This window comes from Mastacembelus armatus, chromosome 3 (genome assembly GCF_900324485.2).
Source record: "Mastacembelus armatus chromosome 3, fMasArm1.2, whole genome shotgun sequence".
Lineage (NCBI taxonomy): Eukaryota > Metazoa > Chordata > Actinopteri > Synbranchiformes > Mastacembelidae > Mastacembelus > Mastacembelus armatus.
The window spans coordinates 12,001,503-12,021,642 of record NC_046635.1 but is presented as its reverse complement, the minus strand read 5'-3'; the positions used below and the strand labels follow the sequence as shown (position 1 = coordinate 12,021,642).

General features: G+C 39.5%; 1 protein-coding gene across 1 annotated transcript; it reads right to left on the bottom strand.

The window, feature by feature from the left end:
* Nucleotides 1-1,196: 1,196 nt before the first annotated feature.
* LOC113137954 (DNA-binding protein RFX7) lies at nt 1,197-20,092 on the bottom strand. The gene is made up of 9 exons (XM_026319981.2): nt 19,944-20,092; nt 12,969-13,002; nt 10,091-10,176; nt 9,884-10,006; nt 8,369-8,485; nt 7,402-7,486; nt 7,102-7,315; nt 6,568-6,854; nt 1,197-6,094 (listed from the first exon to the last, which is right to left on the bottom strand). Exons 1-9 carry the CDS (start codon nt 20,069-20,071, stop codon nt 2,861-2,863), a joined length of 4,308 nt encoding a protein of 1,435 aa, XP_026175766.1. The 5' UTR covers nt 20,072-20,092; the 3' UTR covers nt 1,197-2,860.
* Between the last annotated feature and the right edge of the window lie 48 nt (nt 20,093-20,140).

Here is a 20,140-nt window from a genome sequence, read left to right as displayed (position 1 = left end):
AGGCAGTTGCTTCAGAAATATTAGTGTAGGCCTGTACAAAAGTTCCCACATTTGTGAGTGCTATGAACATGAGTTTCAGATTAGATTAATTGGCAAATCATTTTCTAGTAACAAAGAAGAAAAAACACTGTAGTGTTACTGAAGATCTCATGAAATGATCTAATAGGGATTGTAATTACTAAAGCCTCTTTTGAAACTCAGTAATAAAGTGTAGAGGCAGGCGGTCTTGAGCCTTTTTCTACTTTCATGCAGATGGTAAAGAAGCACTAACTGATATTTATACTTACTGATACTGGTACTTAAAAAAGTTTATTACTTTTAAAAAGTTTTCAAAATCAGTATCGACAAGCACTTCCTCTTACAAAAACACTTGTTAAAATGAAAAAAAAAAAAATCACTGTACACTGACTACAGCAACATAACTACAGTGACGGCAGTTCTACAGCTGTGGCCTCACTTACATCAAGAGGAAGGGTAAAGTCTTCATTGAACACAAACATCAGTGCTTACAAAATAAATGCAAAGGTTTTCACAAACACACGTTAAATATCAAAACTGAGAGAACACATTCAAAAACTGAATATAATAAATAGAAAACGTTTGTCTAGAATGCTCAACCTTAAATTAGAGTTGACATAGGATTATATATTACAGTGATCTGCTTTTACTGCTATAACCTGAATAAAATAACTGGAACCGATTCAATGTTCTGTTTGAAGTATGTCATGGCATTAATAATACACCATATAGTTATGACTAATCTTTTTTCCATACTTAGATAACTTGAGTTTTGTTAAATTTACTCATTATTTGAAACAATATATTGGACAAGTCATGTGCTGCAAAAAGTAGTACTGCATATGATGCACGGTAATAAGCTATGATGCTTATGGTACACAACATAACAGTGCAAGATTAATGCAAGAGTACTGTGAATACACAAGCTTATATAGTTTGCAAGATTTACAAATAACTGTAAAACAAAAACACAGGGAACAACTGGCCACAGTACCAAACTGGACGAGAAATAGTGTGACTCAGAAGACTAATGCTAACAGAAAAAACAGTTCACAAATAAGTTAGTGTTTTTGCCTCCAGTAAAACTTGTTTAAAAAAAAGCATCAATAGTAAACCAAAAAATCCATAATATTGTCCTGATACAATGATTTTTAGTAACAAATGTTTTTTTTCCAGTGCATAAACATCACCAAATTTACCATTCTATCTTTCTTATGGCAGAATTTGCTCATTATAGCTGTTCTCAAACATAGCTATATGCAAGGTGTTCAGCACATATTATATTCATATCCATAGTGCATGGTATTGCAGGTTTACAAGTTTGTCTTTGGTATGGACAAAAGGCTCAGAAACCAATATCTTTCAGAGGCAACTTTGAGCCCTGTTTACATGACTTCTTTACACACTGCTGTCATCAGTTTTAAAGCTAGACTTTCACATTTGATCAGGAATTATTACGTATTTTGATTGATTCCTTATGACAGGCAGTGAAAATATTGCTTTATCATCCAAACTAAACCCAGTGCATTTTTGTACAGAAACACAAGCATTAGAGATTGTCAATGCAGTTTGATGAGTGCAGCATTACAAAATACATTATTCAATTCCTGTCAATTTTATCTTCTCAGTCCATTTTGTCATTTTCAGTCATCTGCACACAATATGAATAATGCATTTTCTCAGTGCTAAAATCATTTCAATTTTAATTTTGCCATCCTATCTTCCTTTTTTTTTTATTATAGAGATTTATAGTTGAAAAGTGCAAGAAACCCCCATTAAATGGGTTTATTTTTATTCTTAGGAAGACTTTTATAAATGTTATCCCTTTTTCCTAGTGGTTCAGAACTCTGCTCTTCTATAATTCTGTCCAAATTGTTTCCATATATCCCTGATTTTTCTTTATATATTTGGATTAAATAATTGACAGACACGTTTTGAACGTCTATATTATTAGAATCATGATTGGCTCTGAGAAGCTCAAAGTCTATGATTATAAAATAACATTTCAAGGCTTGATTATGTAAGGTATATGACTTTTTATGGTTGTGGTACATTTGCAAAGTATTAATGGATAACTTTTCATAGGTGAACAATCAGTCAAAGACACTGCATTTAAGATGAGATAAACAGCTATTCTATGTATTATTTTAAATGTATCCACATCCTGTTATATGCTAAATGCCAACTCTTTACCACATGATTTAATTGTAACAATTGTAACATTATATTAAGTGGTTTAATGCCTTGTTGTTGTCACCAAACACTATTTCGATAAACTGTATATATGAATATTTTAGGTCTTGTGATTAATACTGTTTTCAGCACCTAAAGCTCCTAACTGAATTTTTCAGTAAATCTACAATGCAGGCAATACATTATATCAATTATAACATATTCTTAGATATAAATATATGTAGTGATTTTTACGGTATATTTAGATAATGCCTGCTGTCGATACATTTAGACCCAATAAAAAGTTTATTAATGATAACCCTTTTTCATTGATTCATACAATTCTTTACACTAAGAAATCCATGACTGTTTTTAAATCACTGCTTATTCAGAAACATATCATAGTACACATCAATATAAAAAAAAGAATTGGTTTCGTTTTTGTTAGTAACTTTTGTCTACTTTTGGGAAATGCACATGATCAAAAATGTGAGGTGATGTTCTCTGATTAAAGGAAAATGACCAGCATTTTAATCAGAGCGTTGCAGCATTATTTCAGTTCAGCCTGGCACTTTACCTGGACTAACCTCAATGTGTCCAGTGTTGCATTATAAAGTTTAAATGCCTGAAAATAACTTAAACACCAACCACAGATTAATATGATCTATCCTTAACCCAACAAACCAACAGTTGGATGATCTTTACTTTCTAACCAGTCAAGTCCACTTGAATGTGCTGTCTCGCTGGTAATTTGTTGAAACAGCGGATCGTTCACCAACTCCTCTGGAGTAGCATTTTGATATTGCCCTTGCTGCTGACTGGGGTCAAACAGCAGGTTTGTGTCCAGCGCGTTAAGGTCATTGATGCTACTGGAAAGCTCTGACGTCATTCTAATTTCACAAGGGAAATCTGTCCCACCTGTAGTCAGCTCTGACACCTGTTCCATGAGCTGACTGCCAGTACTCAGACAGGTATTTGTCAGGAGGTCTTTGGCAGTGCTGCTGAAATCCAGTTGTTGACGCTGCTGTATTTCTTGCTGCTGCTGTGAGTTTAAAGTTAACAACATTGACTGGGCCTGATGATGCTCTCCAGATGCTGATTGTATTTGGCTGTCACCTGCTGAGAGAATCATTTGTTCATTAACAGCATTTTCTATGAGGTAATTTGACCTCTGCAACTTGCATGTGCTGGTGGAGTCAGAGGTCATTAGGCTGAAATGGCTGTCAGTGCAGGTGAGGCTGGGGTCAGACTCGAGGATGTGGGTGAGGTTCATACGTGCAGTATAACTGGGGGGTAAATTACTGATACCCAAGCCCCGCACTGCATCGTCATGGTCCCCGTCCATCTTGCTCAGTAGGACACTGGTGATGTTTTTGCTGTTGCACTGCTGGCCTGGCGTGGGATGGACCTCAGTTTGCATCATGATGTTGAGTGGCACAGAACGGCTCCTCTGAGCCATGCTGCTCACCCCAAGATTTGTCTGGCTGTTTGCAAAGATGTTCAACACCTCAGGTGTCACAGGAGAGTTAAAAGGAGACACTGCTGAACGAGGGATATTGGAAAGGTTACTGTTTCCTGTGGTTGCAATCAAAGTCCTCTGATGTACAGCAGGACTTACACTGCGACATCGAAAATTAGTTGCTGGTGTGGTGGTTTTATTATCCAGAGGGGCAGGCACGGCAAAACCCTCCTGCCGGGTCAGGTTAGCCATGCTAGCTACCTGCTGCTGCACAGGTGAGATAGGAGTCAAGCGGCCAAAATTGTTGTCGTGCCGTGCGTGGGGCACGGCGAAGGCATGAGCTTTCTGAAAATGGTCATCTATCAGGCCTTGGTAGCTGGGGAGGATTCCCATCCCACTGTTTGACTTGTTAAAGCTCCCACTCCCGCTGTTGTAACTGTTATTCATCCACTCCAGCCTGGTCTTGTCAGGGTGAGTGGCCATCGGTCTCTGCATGGGCTTCACAGGGCTGCTGGACACAGTGCTGCCATCATGGAAACCAGTGATGCTGGAGTTGATGGGTGTAAATGCAAACGGGTTCCTGCACTCCACTGGACTGGGTGGCACAGCGCTGCTGCAATTGGAGTGTGGAGTACCTACTGGAGTGTGACGACTGCTTCCCAGTGCGCTGTCCACGGGGGTGGTAGAGGCAATGCGAGAGCAGGGGCTTTCCCCAGTGAGACCTTGGGCTCCTCCTGTCATTTCTGATGTGGGTGTGGGTGTTGGGGTTGGAGTTTGGATTTGATTGTTGCTGTTGTCTGCAGAATGATAGAAAGTTGTCATGGTCTGATTGGCGGACATTATGTTGTCTGGCATAACAGCCTGTAGACTTTGCAGTGTGACACAATCTCCAAACTCTTGCAGTTTGTTAAGTTTCATCTGCTCCTCCATCTGAACCAGCTCCTCCACAATGCTGTCCTGAGTCACATCATCATCAAAGGAAAAGTAGTCCATATCTGTCTGCATGGGAATCTGATTGGTCGATGAATCATGATTCAAAAATTTTAAAGGTTCAGTAGCAGGGTTGGACTGAGTGTAGGTTTGTTGCGTTCCAGTCAAGCTCCCAGTGACTGTGATAGGATTGCTAACGTCACTCACACCTGAATGCTTTTGGAGGCTGGGGTTATTGGGTATGACCTGCATGTTAGACATTGCGTACCCCTGCTGTTGCTGATTTAATGTGTGGCTGGCTGAGGGGCCGGTTTCCATAACAGTAGGAGTGTTTTTCCTCTGCACTGTGCCTTGTGTTTTGGCAACAGAGTAAAAGCCACTGGCTCTGAAAGAAGAAGTGCAGAGAGCATGGACTTGAGTGGAGTTCATTTTCTCCTCCACCTCCCTGGTGACTGGTGCACTTTCAGGTCTAGCTGGAGCTTCTGGCCTGGAGATGTTACCAGCCATGTTTGTGATGCCGTAGTCAAGACCAGCAGTGCCCCCTACTGGCTGCTGAGGCATAAAAACCCTTTTCACTGGTGAAGGATCTGGGCTGAGGCCCAGGCGTTTCCTGAAGCTCTTAGTGGACAGGAAACCTTCCTTTGCTGGTGTTACACTGCTGTTTTCCCCAAAAGTAGGTGTTCTGCTGGTGTTCAGTAAAGTAACAGCATTGTTATTCTGAATGGACTGGTTTAAGTACAAAGTGCCTGTATTTGCAGCACTATTATTGCTGCTTTCCACTGCTGCCACATTGTCATTGCTAGAGGAGGACTTTCCATTGCATCTAGTGATGGATGTTTGCTCCTGAACCAGAAAGCCTTTAGTCTGAGGTATGGGTACACTTGCAGCCCTCTGTACAGCCCGTCCAGTTCTGTTTGCTATTGCTCCTTCAGTCAAAATGAGGCTACAAGGATTTTGCATTTGGCTGTTTTTATGTATAGCTTCAACTTCCATTTCAACATCAATGCTTTGAGTGTTAGCAGTTTGACCTGGCCTGGCCACAGGGGCCAGAATGGGGACTGCAGAGGCACTCCTCATGCTTTGACTGGAGCCGATGTCTTCTGCTGTTGTAAAACTGCTAATGCCTGCAGATGCTGGCCGCAGAGTGGTGCTTGCATGGGATGCGGTTGTGTTGCTGCAGTTGGGGGCAAGCGATATGGCTGTCATCTTGACTAAACTGACTGGACTGACATGACATGTAGTCATAACAGTCTTAATGGGACTGTTGGCAATGATCATGGCGGAGGGTGAGTGCAAAGTGACAGGTGTTGTGGCTGAAGGTTTGGGCAGGATTTGAGCATAGCGCTGTCGAGCGGTGCGTTCTCCCACTGGACTTGCCTGAATATTTTGGTGACTTTTGGGGCTCTGTTTCACCGGCTGAATTGGTTGGGATACCATTTGGAAATTAATGGGCAGCAATTTGCTCTCCATTGTTCCCACTGGACTGGGGGACATCAGCTGGCTGCTTCTCTGTACCTGAAGATAGAACAACCAAAAGATATATGATATGGCTCACATTTTACTCAATTTCTAGAATGTCCCATTTACAAACAGAGATATGTGCTCCTATTATGACTACCAACAAATACATTTTCATAAGCTGATATAGGTTAAAATAATACACAAGTACTAAAAAACTGATACTGAAGTAACAAAACTGATTACTTGTTTGATTTAATTATATTTAGTACTGATACGCTTTATTAGAATGGAAGAAAGTGAAGCTTAAAAATTAAATAGACTTTACCTGTCATTATTAAGCTATTCCTTATTGAATCTAATTTTTTTAAAGTGATTTTGGATACAATTTATCAGGCAATAAAGCATAAATAAAAATAAATAATTTATTAATATTTAAGTAATATTTCCTCTTACATGGGGTCAGTTCAGTAAATAGGACAACATTACACTGGACAGTATGATCTACACTAAGGGTCAAGAATACTCACTGTGATAGGGCTAGGGACAGCAGTGACCATGATGCCTATGGTTGGCTGAGGTGACGGAGGGGTGGGGCTGCTACAAGGTACACTGTCATCTGCCCTTTGGGTTTGTCCATCCCCAGGTGGTGGAGAATGCAGCTTCTGTTCTTGTTGCTGTTGTTTCCTCTGGATCTTCCTCTGGAGTTGCTGCTTCGCATCAACGGAAGGCGACGACAGGGTCGTCCCGTGAGGCTGGAAGGAATGAGCTTCCGCAGTGGGGATGAATGCTGACACTGTTGGTGGAGTTTTGACCTCTGAAGATGAATAATGAGACACTTTAGATATGTAGCTATCGTATGCTACTATGAGCAAATAATATCCAGTGGTACAAAGTAAGGCGATTTACTGTACAACAGAAGGATTTAAATACTTTAAGTACTAATAATATGTTACTGTATATCAAAGCTGGAGTCACATTCAGTGAACAGATGAAGTCAGTAAGTGCAGTAACAGGCAACTGCCACCAGATGTCCCCGTTGGCTTGTTTTTTTTTAGCCTTACCTGTTGCTGTACCAGTCACAATGGTGAGAGCTGCCAAAGACTTGTTGCTGATGTAATGGCTGTCGATCAGGAAGCGAGCCAAATCTTCCACGGCATCAAACTGGCGTTTCAGCACCCTTTGGGCCCACTCACACACCAGATCACAGGCTGCAAATCTCACCTCCTCCTTTATGCTGTTTAGCTGGCCCGGCGACTCGAGGACATCACACTGGACCTACGCAGAGAAGATATATGGTCACAATGCAAACAGGCTCAGGGATAATTCGAAAATACTGTCAATGATGATGTGAATGTGCTTACTCCATCCCCTGTTTTGTGGAGTTCCAGGGTAGGTAACGATGGCATGTGAATGAAGGGTTTCTTCCTTAGTCCACTATAGCAATATGTAAATTAGTGTTAAGATTAAAACACACAAGTCCAGAAAACAAATATGTCAATTTATCAAGATAAAATTAACATATGCTGTATAATATGGCTAGTCTGTCATCAGTTCAATTTTCCATGAAAAATCTGTAAGAAAAACTGGAAAACTACACAGAGAAGATGGCAAAGAAGGCTGCATGGAAAGCTAAAAGCAATCGACAGTTTGGTTCCGATAAGGCATTTCTATTAGCCGATATAGAGTTGAGGGAGAACAGCTGCTTGAATTAAAGTAATATTTACTACACATTAAATTTGTGTTGATCATAACTGCAGTTTAGTAATAAAACTGATACATAAACATTCTGTTTAATGGGATTGAGTGAGAAATGTAATGTAACTGAATAAATAATCAAACGTTTAGACCAACTTAAACACCTGTTGGAGTAAAAATGCTTTAATTTTAAATTGCATAGGAATCTTTTAGTTTGTGCTTAGAGTAGAAATATTGTATGGATGAAGATGAATCCTTGATTCCTTGGACACTGGCAGTTTCTTCAAGAAAACCTGGCAGGCAAACATTTATATTCTCTGTATCATAATCTAAAAAGTCATGACAATCTCAAATTATACAAATTATAACCATCACTCATTCATTAACCTGAATGAGTGATGGTTATGAAAAAACAAAGACTTCAGCATAACAGAAAAAAGCTATGAATGCATCATGAAGGTCAAGATCACAGGGCCTCCCGAGGGCCCCTGTATTATGCTTCTGCTTCTGAGGCAGAGGGGGACTTTATTTCATTTCACATCTATATTTAGCGAGCTTATGAATTGCAACAGCAGATGGTCTGTGACCAGAGACAGAGGCCAGACTGTTACAATCCATTCCAGCAAAGGATATTTTGATTTTCCTCTCATGCCAAGTCGGCGTGCCTTCATGTTCGGGAAGACATTTTTCATCATTTTTCCAAAGTCTGCAGCACTCAGTGGATGATAATTAAGATTGTCACAGAAGCTCCTGAAACACAAATGCAACAAAAGCAATTAAAAATACAGAATGAACAAAAAATGTGAAAATTTATTTCATACCAAACTACAGTATATGCCTCAAATCATGACCCAAAGACAACAATACAGGCCATTAATGCTTTGATTTGTTATATTTTGAAATGTTTTTAAAATGAAGGTGTAATCAGGGTATGAACAATTAAAGCTGCCCTAATGAATATTTCTTTATTAATTACATGTACATGTTTAATGCAATGGCGAACAATTTAGCAGCTAAAGAGCAAAATCTTTCCAAAGCGTGTCTTAGCTTAATCAGCTTCAGATGAATGCTAATGTTGCTCCATAGTTGCTGGATGTATAAATACGCAACTGACTGATATGTCAGCATTGTGTTAACAGCTTGGTATGTTGTCCCCAGGAGGCCCAAATTAAGTTATTGCCAGTTTAAAGGTATAGTAAATCTCCCATATGCAGACTAAAACCATCAATGAATTTTGTGTACTCACCATAATGTCACATAAGGTTTCATATTTTAGAAACATGTCACCTACTTTGGCTCTCTGCTGTGTTTTTAATAGTGTTTCGACCCCAATACTCAGTTGGACAAGCTAGATAAGACCAAGACCATAAGACAAAATCCTATCTAACATAGAATGACCTTAATAATATATCTTATATATTATATATATAATTATATATCTGAAACATGCACTATACAGACGTGTTTGTATTGTAAATGGTAGTTTATTAACATCCTTTTTTACCTAGAAGCTTCACTATCCCTTCAATAATAAATCCTTGTGATTCACGAAAGCACTGACACTGTTTACACAAAAAAAAAAAAAAAATCAAACCCTTTGAGTACAGTTCAGTAGTCACTGTAAGAAAGTTTGAAAAAGTTTGGGATGATGTGATTGTTAAACTGATTTTACTCTTCTGAAGCATAGTACACTAAGCCTTTTCACCTGTCGACCCTAAAGGCGCCAATATTTCTGGAGGGCACTGTATTTCTGTAGAGTTAAAAAGACACTTACATAACACTGTCAGAACATTTCAATGACTGTCTCAGACTTTCCATTCTAATATTACCAGCATATGCTGCTCTGTGATTCTCATGCCTGCAGTGTCTATTTATACTGACGCTTTAGCTGACAGTAGTTTAGAGGAGAAACTCAAACATCAGTAGCCCGGCAGTACAGCACCATTGATAAAGAGTCAAATACATAATGAAGGACAAATATGAAAAGAAAAATTATCTGATTCTTTCTGCCTCTGTGTTTTATATTTTTATGCAAAACTATCAGCAGAACAACAGAGTTTCAGGTTGATTAACATGAAATGTGTTCTTTTTAAAGACAAATATTAATGTATGCAACAAATACAAAGAAATCCCAGTGTTTACATCTACCTGTATTCATCATAGACCTCCTGTTTGGGAAGAGAGGTCTCGGGGTACTCCTCTAGATGAGAGCGGATCCAGCTGAATGCATGCATCTGCTGTGTGCGGCTTGATGACAGGGCACTCTGGTCACTGAGGGAAGATGTGGATCATTCAGTAAAATAAATAAATATTTTATTAACTACAAATACCATCAGAAAGCAGGTGCTTCCTTACCTTTTATCACTGCTACTGCTGGGACCAGAAGGCAGCTTAAGATAGAGGTAGAGTTTTTCAATGTCGGAGAACTTCTCTACATCTTGCTGTAGAAATAAAAAGAAGGTTTTCAATATTTGGCCCCCCCTGCTCATAAGCACAAACTTATTTCATGCAGTTAAAAGCAGAGTTAGCCTTGTTACACTTAAAAAAAAAAAAAAAAAATACAAATTTTGGATTCTTGGATTGGATAACGTTCAGAATTTGTCCTGACTTTGTGTTTGTGCAGATCTGATCTGCAGCTACCGAAGTACTGACCAGTTATTAAATCCACCAGTTCACTTACTTTGGTAATGCTTGTGTACAATAAAGATGCAAAAGATTCTAACTACAGATTATGTAAAAAAACATTGTATAATAGTGTGACTATTTTTTTCTGATTAACTTTTTTTTGTTAGAGAACCACATCCCACCCATGGTTGAAGGTAACAGACATTGGCATAAGGACTATGGGTAAAATATGATTATCATATCATTTTTAAAACAGAAAATAACAGTGGGCATTTTGTTTTATCAGTGGGCTTCATTTCAAATCCAATCCTTATAAATCCGTATGTATAATTCAGAGCACATTTTTGGCCTTTTTTGCTTGACTTACGTCCTGTGCTGCTGACTTTGACAGTCAGTGCACTGTGTCATCAGCTCTGCACAGTGAACTCCAGTCCTCCCTTAAGGCACTTATCTTGTTACCACTGTGCAGACACAAATGGACACAAGCTCCAGAGTACAATCTCTGTGCAATTAAAGTGTGTACACATGTGACTTCCAAAAAATGCAAACTCCATTGGCAAAATCAGAAAAAAAAAACAAGAGAACACCACAGCTTTGTCACTTTTCGCTATGCTGTTTTTAACAGCCTGCTTTAGGTTATGGTGGTTATTTCTGCACTGAATTTAAAGTAGAAGCAAACTGGTTTGTTGACAAGGTTCAGACAAGCCATTTAGTTTGCTGTGTATTAGCAGAAGAACAATAAGCTCAACAAGTTTCAGCTAATGTCTTTCTCAGTGTGCAGGCTCAGGAAAGTTTACTAATTGTTGCTACAATATTGGAAGACTGGTCTCAGACATAGATAGTTGATTAGATCATTTGTACTTTGTCTGTATTAAACAGTACAGAGCAATGAAAGATCAGAACTGGTGGATGATGTGAGACAACATAGGGTGCGTGGTTGATCAGTTTTTTAAGGCATGACAGGGATGATGGGAGATAAACTAGTCTGTATTTACAACTACATGACACCACACATTATATATAGAATATTACAGGAAAACCAAAGCCAACTTCCACTAGTCTTTTGCACTGAGTGGATATTTTATTAAAAGCTGAAACATAATGATGGGGTATTCTGCTAAAATGAAATGACAGCTAAAACTGCACATGCTGGTAAATGTTTAATTCATCAGAACTTTAACAAAAAAATTATTATTTCTCCATTATTTAACATGTAGTCTACACTCCCACACTCTTCCACACTTTCTAAAGACTGACTTACTGTCAGTAAATACCAACAGGAGGCCAAAATGTGCTAACAAGTACAATACCATACAACATTTTAGTGTGGTTGTCTACTATTGGCTGGCTCTTGTTAGTTCTGAACAGAGCATCACACAAAACCACTAAATTTGGGATAAACACAGCATCAGTCACAGTATATCTTGAAACTATGGACATCCCACCATAACTCTTGACAATTTACTGTGTAATACTACAACTACATGTACTGTAAAGCATAAAAGACCTCTTGCTCCACAAACAGCCAGAGATTAAATGTCTTACAGATATTTATGATCTACTAAGGGACCCTAATGGCTCTGTTGTTCTACAGTGGGTGCACAAAAAGACTACCACACAACTGACTGAGCCCAGTACAGCTACAACACTTATTTGGTTAATTGATTGGTCAATTTAACACAAATTTCTAAAATGAGAGGATTTCTGCTTGTTTTTATGACATATGATAATGAATGATTTTGTTGGTTGAATGACACAAGCAATTAAAGCAATCACTTTGGGCTCTGGACAGCTGTGATGTGTGATTTTCACTACTAAATGTTCATTCGCTTAATTATCATAATTAGCATTTTTATCAAAAATGAAAATATTGTTCCCAGTGCTTGACCACTCCATGAGATTTCACTGCACTGACCAAACTTAATTTGCTCCAATCGGGAGTAACCAATATACAGGAACTGCTTTACATTTTACCAATCACTGGTAAACACCTGGGAGAGTAGTATGTTTTAATATGTTTTGTCTAATGTTTTCCCATTGTGAAGTGTAATAAACTGGTCCTTACATGATACCACAGTAACTCTAATATAACTACAACTCCTACTATTTCTGTTTCAAAGTTTAAATTACAATGGTTCCCTCTAACCTTTAGAGAGTACAACATGCATACTGATTCATAAGCCATGTACAGAGGAGACAAACATATGACACTGGTCTACTGAAAGCATATTTGACCTATTTATGAGCTGCTGTCACCAGTTAATGTGTGGGCCCATCCCACAGACTTTACATTGAGCTGACGTCATGAATAAAAATAATGTTTTAGGCACTGGGATAATTTTACTAATATGAAACCTTAAAATATTAAATATTAATGCCATAACACAGAAAGTTATAATTGATCTTGTTGAGCCCCTGATCATCCCTCACTAGCTGACCACAGATGTAAAAAGCGGCAGACAACATTGATCACTTTTTGAAGATGCCAGAAAAGGAATAAAACCACCACAAAAATACATCAGCTCTAATAAGTCAGAGGCACTAATAAATTGCAAACAATATTTTAGTAAAACACAATCTATAGTTTCATCATGTCAAGAATACTCACCAGAATGTTTTCCACTTTTGATTGAACTGATTTGCTGCAAAATAGAAACATAGTATAAATTAGTATGAAGTTGGTGTAACATGAGCTCTTGTGTCTAAAGTGTATTTATTTATAAAGCAGAGGAATGTTTGGTATGAGGCGACCATCCCTTCAGCATCTCTCAGGTCATGTATCCCACCACCAGGAACACATGCTGTCATATGTGAAAAGGCACTGTGCTAACACTGACTCAGACAGAAGGCTTTTTATCACTCACAACTGGGTCATTGATTTTCACTGAGAAAATATACTACATGTCTGTTTCATCCTAATTGAATTGAGATTTAATCTCGAAGGGAAGAAACAACCATACTAGACCTTTACCCTTTACCTGTGTTTTATGTATTATGTTAAATCATATTTCAAGAGAAGTACACAGATTAATCCTTTAACAATCTTCCCAGATGTTTTATCATGATTTCTAATGTTATCCATATACACATTCCTGCTGTATATTCTACAAAGAAGCCAGTACAGGCAAAAGGTGCACAGCCAGTAAACTTATGCCAGTTAGCATTTCAACAGTCAGAAAGAAGAAAATGGATAAGCATTAGGCGACTCTTGCTAATTCAAAGCCAGATATACAGGACAGTATAAAAAACTTCTCCAGACCTAATTCCTATTCTGTTGACAGGTCAGCTTGTTGCTGTGAAGCAGAAGGTAGGTGGCATTTAAAGACTCTTACTCCTCAACACTGGGCAGGTCAGAATCAGGAGACGGCTCTAAGCTGTGACAAGATCAGTTCACTTTAATTCACTGTTACTAGGAGGCCAAGGCTGTCTTTAAGCTGTTTGTAATGCAGATTTAGCTGGTACACCAAATGACACCTGAGGTCTTTTTTTAACAGACTTTGATTAGAAAAAGAATTCAGTCTCTAATTTGAAATCTAACAGGAAGCCACTTGACCACAAGCTTCATATGAAGACACACAATGACAGTGTGGTGGCAAATGAACTTAATTTTGACTGAGTTTACCCGGAACAACTTGGCATGGTGTTGAGATGAACGTCGATATTTATGCTTTAATCCTATGAACCATTATTTACAGTCTGGCACAAGTACTGGAACGGGCTGCATTAGGCTTCTGTTGAGGTATTTCCTGCAAACAAGTCAACTCTGAAGTGTTGTGCTTTCTGGTAGGTCAGCCTTTTGACCTTTCACAGTAGTTTGGTATTTAAATGATAGCACATGAGTTCAATCAAAACGAAAAGGGTATTTACGTCAGAACATGGCCTTAAATCACAGCAACCACAAATCAAGTACACTAGAAATAGTTATTTTTCTCCCCGACCAGGGCATCACCAGTGCGGGCCTTAGGCAAGGTCCTTAACACTACTAACCTACCTCGTTACAAATGAGCGATAGAAATACTGGAGTCATACTGGCACGGACGTCGCCCGGGTCAACAAGGTCCGCGTCAGGTGCTAGGGGACCAGGGCAACCTGATGAGAAATGGGCTACTGGAACACGACACTCATGGACGAGGGCTGAGAATAGAGAACTGTTGGAATGCTACTACATGAGTAACCTCAGCGATAGGGGTTACATGAAGAGGATGTGGGACCTATGGAAACTTCGAAACCCACCATCTATACTAGGGCCAAAACAACTAGTAGCTCAGTGTTCCAACATCTGCAAACGGCAACTGCTATCACAGCTGGAGATCAAAGAGATACAACACAAATGCTACGGCAAGGGGGAACCAGGATGCAAGGTCAGGGGGGAAACAATACCATCCCCACCCAAGATTGGGTACCAAGCCCCAATAATAACAAGCCCCCACACGCTCAACACAAGAGAAGCTGACCTGAAAGTGAAGATCGTGAGTAAGATGGACACCTGGAACCTCCGTAGCCAGTTACCAAGACTAAGTGAAGTACCCTCTGAAAGTCTACTAGAAGATGTGAATGCAGCATTACGAACGATCCCTACTATGACCATCACTGAGAACAACAAGCTGATATACACCACGTCAACACTGATCCTTGAGATGCTTGGCCACAAAACACACACCACCACCAAGGAGCAGTACCCTGCATGGAGAAGGAGGTTGGAGGCAAAAATAAGGGCAACACGGAGATAAGTTAGCCAACTATCAGAACTGCAGAGAAGTGGGATGAAGTTGGGTAAGAAGTACAGCAAGCTCTCCGTATCAGAGGCCCTGGAGACTGCCAAAGAACGACTCACAGCGCTGGCTACACGCCTGAAGAGGTACACTAGAGAAATAGAAGCAAAGAGAATAAACAGGGTGTTCTCCACTGAACCGTCCAAAGTGTACTCTCAGTGTCAGGGTAGTAACATGAGAACAGAAGACCCACCAAGGCTGGAGAATGAACAATACTGGAAAAACATATGGGAGAGGGAGGCATCACATAACACCAATGCCTAGTGGCTGGCAGACCTGAGAGCAGACTACAGCAACCTCCCTGAACAGGAACCAGTAACCATCACAATGACAGATATCCAAGAAAGGGTCTCAAACATGAAGAACTGGACAGCACCTGGGCCTGACATGATCCACACATACTGGCTAAAGAAGCTAATTGCACTCCATGAGCACCTGGCAGCTCAAATGACCCAGCTGCTAATGGATGGGACTCGCCTACGACTCAATGCCTCACACATAGATCCTGGAATGCCTGGAGCTATACAACATCAATAGGACTCTAAGAACCTTCATAAGGAACTCAATGGGACTGTGGAAAACAACCCTAGTGGCCAACCTCAAGCCAATTGCACGTCTCCATCAAGTGCGGCATCTACCAAGGAAATGCTCTATCCCCGCTGCTGTTCTGCATTCTGAGGAACCCCCTCAGCCAGATCATGACTAAGACTGGCTTTGGATACCAACTACGAAATGGAGCAACCATCAGCCACCTCCTGTACATGGATGACATCAAGATGTACGCCAAGAATGAGCGAGACATTGACTCAATGATCCACACCACCAAGATATGCAGCAATGACATTGTAATGTCATTCGGACTGGACAAGTGTGGTCAAATGATAACAAAGAGAGGGAAGGTTGTCAGGACTGAAGGAGTTAAACTTTCAGAAGGTCAGCATAGTGGATGTTGAGGGAAGCTACAAGTACCTTGGAAATCCCACAGGCAAATGGGAACCAAGAAGAAGCCTCAAGGAAAGCCGCCACAACCAAATACCTACAGAGAGTAAGGCAGCAAAAGTAAGGCAGAAGTCAGCTAAATGGGAAAAACAAGGTCCAAGCCATCAACACCTATGCCCTGCTGGTCATCAGATACCCCGCTGGCATAATAAGCTGGCCAAAAGAGGACCTAGAAGCCACTGATATCAAGACAAGGAAGCTCCTCAGAATGCATGGAGGACTTCACCCCAAATCCAGCACCCTGAGACTGTACACTAAGAGGAAGGAAGGAAGCAGAGGACTGGTGAGCGTCAGAGCCACCATCTGAGATGAAACAGCAAAGATCCATGAGTACATCAGGAAGAAGCGATGGAATACTTCAGGCAACAGAAGCCTGATGCAGAGGAAGAGGAGCAAGAACCATCATGGCAGGACAAACCCCTGCACGGCATGTACCACCAACAGATAGAAGAAATGGCTGATATCGAAAGGTCCTACCAGTGGCTGGAAAAAGCTGGACTGAAAGACAGCACAGAGGCACTAATCGTAGCAGTACAGGAACAGGCTCTGAGCACAAGATTGATAGAGGCCGGGGTCTATCACACCAGGCAGGACCCCAGGTGCAGGCTGTGCAAAGATGCCCCGGGGACAATCCAGCACATAACAGCAGGATGTAAGATGCTAGCAGGCAGGGCATACATGGAACGCCATAACCAAGTGGCTGGCATAGTGTACAGGAACATCTGTTCCGAGTATGGGCTGGAGGTCCCAAGGACCGAGCTAAGATCCTGTGGGACTTCCAGTGACAGACTGACAAACTGGTGATGGCTAACCAACCGGACATAGTAGTGGTGGACAAACAGCAGAAGAAGACCGTAGTGGTAGATGTAGCAATCCCAAGTGATAGCAACATCAGAAAGAAGGAACATGAGAAGCTTGAGAAATACCAAGGGCTGTAAGAAGAACTAGAAAAGATGTGTAAGGTGAAGGCAACAGTGGTCCCCATGGTAAACGGCACCCTCTGGGCTGTGATCCCCAAACCGGGAGAGTGGCTCCAACAGATCCCAGGAACAACATCAGAGCTCTCAGTTCAGAAGGGTGCAGTGCTAGGAACAGCTAAGATACTGCGAAGAACCCTCAAACTCCCAGGCCTCTGGTAGAGGACCCGGGATTGAGGAAGACACACACACACACACACACACACACACACACACACACACACACCATATATATATATATAACTTTTATAATCCTGTATGTATATTATGTGATAATATCCATAAATTAATTACCTTACATATCTATTATATATTATAATATATTTTTAAAAAATTGAATAATAAATAACCTATTTTATGTATATTCAAATTTAAATTTTATTTGTCACATGCATCTTCATACATGCAGTGAAATGCTTTTTTACGACTGTCCAACATGTAAACATTAGAGTATGTAGAAATAAGGATAAATAAAATAAAATAAAATAATAAAAAATGAAGTAAAAATAAGATAAGGATAAAGATAAAATAAATAAAAATAAAAATAAAGATAAGATAAAAGGATAAGGAATTTGACATATATATATATATAAATATAGATACACATATTCTAGAAAAATATATACACATATACACATGAATGGTAGAATATACATATGAATGGTAGTATATACATATGAATGGCAAAATGGCAACAAATGTTTGTGTATATGACAGAGTCTCTCTAAAATGTCCATTTGCTGGGATAAAATATTAAAGTGTTAAAAAGTGGCTCTGTGCCAGTCCAGTGTTGAAGTGATAGGTTGCGCAAATGTGCAAAGTTTGTGCAGTGAGATAACAAATTAGCTTATAGTATTCACATAACCACATGCACAAACTCTATATATATTTTGTCGACTATATTTCTGCACATTTTTGTATAGTACATATATTTAGTTTATTTTGTATAATCTTTGTATAAGTTATGATCTCTTTTAATTTATTTCATGTCCTTGGTGTTAAGTGTTTACTATTCTCCATTATTGCACAGTCTGGGAGTGTTGCAATCACATTTCACTGCTGTACCTGTACAACCATGCAAGTGACAAATAAAGTATCTTGAATCTTGAGCCTAGTTTTACCTTAGCACTTCTCATTTCCCACTGGTTCATCTAAACACTTGTATTATCAAAAGCTCTTAAACAGAACAGAAAATCAAATGGCAATAGCAATTGTAAAAAAAATATGAAACATGCTTATTACATCTTCTGGGAATTTCCTACTGTATGCTAATTCTTATCATCTAAAACTTCTGCGTTGTTTAAAAAAATCAATAGGACTAAGAATCAATTAAACAATAATCTAAATAATTATCTGGAGCCATAAAAAACATCTGAGGTCAATGACCACTTCCAATTAACCTGAAAATGATAGTGTTATTATGACAACTTATGGTATGCACACACAGTTTTAAAAACCAAGAGTACATTTTAACATTATTACTGGTGCACTGAGGTGTAAGCAGCATGTTAATTCTCACCAGAAAATACTATACTTTTTCTCTACTGTACTTATTTAAAAGCTATTGTCACCAATTATTCTGCAGATTAACATGCAACATACAAAATCATCTTATACTGCTGTAAGTGACATCAACTGTCAAAGAAATGACAAGGACTAAAAAAGTCATCACTGTTTTCTGTTGAGATGTAGCGGAGAAAAAGTAAAGGAGCACAAAATCGGGATACATTAAGTACAAGGTTGCGATGGATTGGTGACCTGTCCAGGGTGTACCCCTGCCTTACCACACAAAGAGAGCTGGGATAGGCTCCAGCTGATCCCCATGACCCTGAATAGGAATAAGCGGGTATAGATAATGAATGGATGGACTAAGTGCAAGGACCCTAAATGTTGTACTGTCCTTATATATAAGTTACAGATACAGTACAATCTTAAAACTGCAGTTTAATTTTAAGTAGGCTGAGATATCTGAACAGTCTGCACATGAAGTTGAACAGCAGATATGCAGATGGTATTTTACATGCAATCACACAAAACTCACTTATACAAAACCCTTAACATACCAACAGAGTCAGTAACATTTCAGCCTGAATGAACATGCTCCCCCTAGAAAACATTCATGAGGTGAAGTGTTGAAGCTCTGGCTTCTCACCTTTGAACCTATATCTAAACAAATTTTCACAGCTACTGACAGTCCTAAGTACATTTACTCCAGTTCTTTTTCTTACTACTTTTACTCAAGTGAACAAGTGATAAAGTACATGCAATCAAGGACTGTACTTAAGTATTTATAATGAAGTAGTTCAATTTCTTGCTACTCCAAACTTCTATTTCCCTTCATTCTTCAGAAAATATTATACTTTATACTAAACTACATGTATCTGTCAGTCACAATTACTTCTTATTTTACATATAAAATGTGATCAGGTTACATATATTGTATTGTTGTAGACAGTAGGTTGGTGACATCAGCTCCAAACTAAGTAATGTGTTATTCTCTGTACACATAAACGCATTTGTATCCATTTTTAAAATATCACAAAAGGTTATTTTCACAAAGGGTTATTTTCTGTCCAACTAGTGTTTTTTTACTTTCTATACTCTATGTTATACTGGAAGTACTGCTGATGTTTTTCTTTTCATTTTGCATGCAGGATTTAATAGAGTTACATGTAAAAAAAAAACCAAAAAAAAAAAAACAACTTCCTTATTGAGGAGGTAGATGATGAGACTGTCCAAACACAATAAATGTAGGACCAAAGAGGGTGTAAATGTGGTCATGTTTCTCTCCTACAGCATCAGACCATGCACGGTAGTGTGTGAACAGCTCCTCACCAGATGGAGTTCTTGATCCTGAGCTGCAGAGCACTGGCCTCTGTGCCCTGCAGCCCGGTAAGCAGGCCAGGCAGGCTCCCCACCCCGCGGTCTGCCTGCTGCTGCTGCCGGGGGTCCTCATCGGCCATCACGGTGGGCCTGGGGCAGGATTGGACCAGATTGGACTTGGAGAGTGGAAAGGTGTAGTTTCCCGGCGG

Coding starts and splice junctions, on each gene's coding strand:
- LOC113137954 (XM_026319981.2), bottom strand. CDS start 20,071: ATGGCCGATGAGGACCCCCGGCAGCAGCAGCAGGCAGACCGCGGGGTG. Junction 10,007..10,090: donor AGCAGTAGCAGTGATAAAAG/GTAAGGAAGCAC, acceptor ATCTTCCCTCAG/TGACCAGAGTGCCCTGTCAT. Junction 7,487..8,368: donor GGCATGAGAGGAAAATCAAA/ATATCCTTTGCT, acceptor ACACTAATTTAC/ATATTGCTATAGTGGACTAA.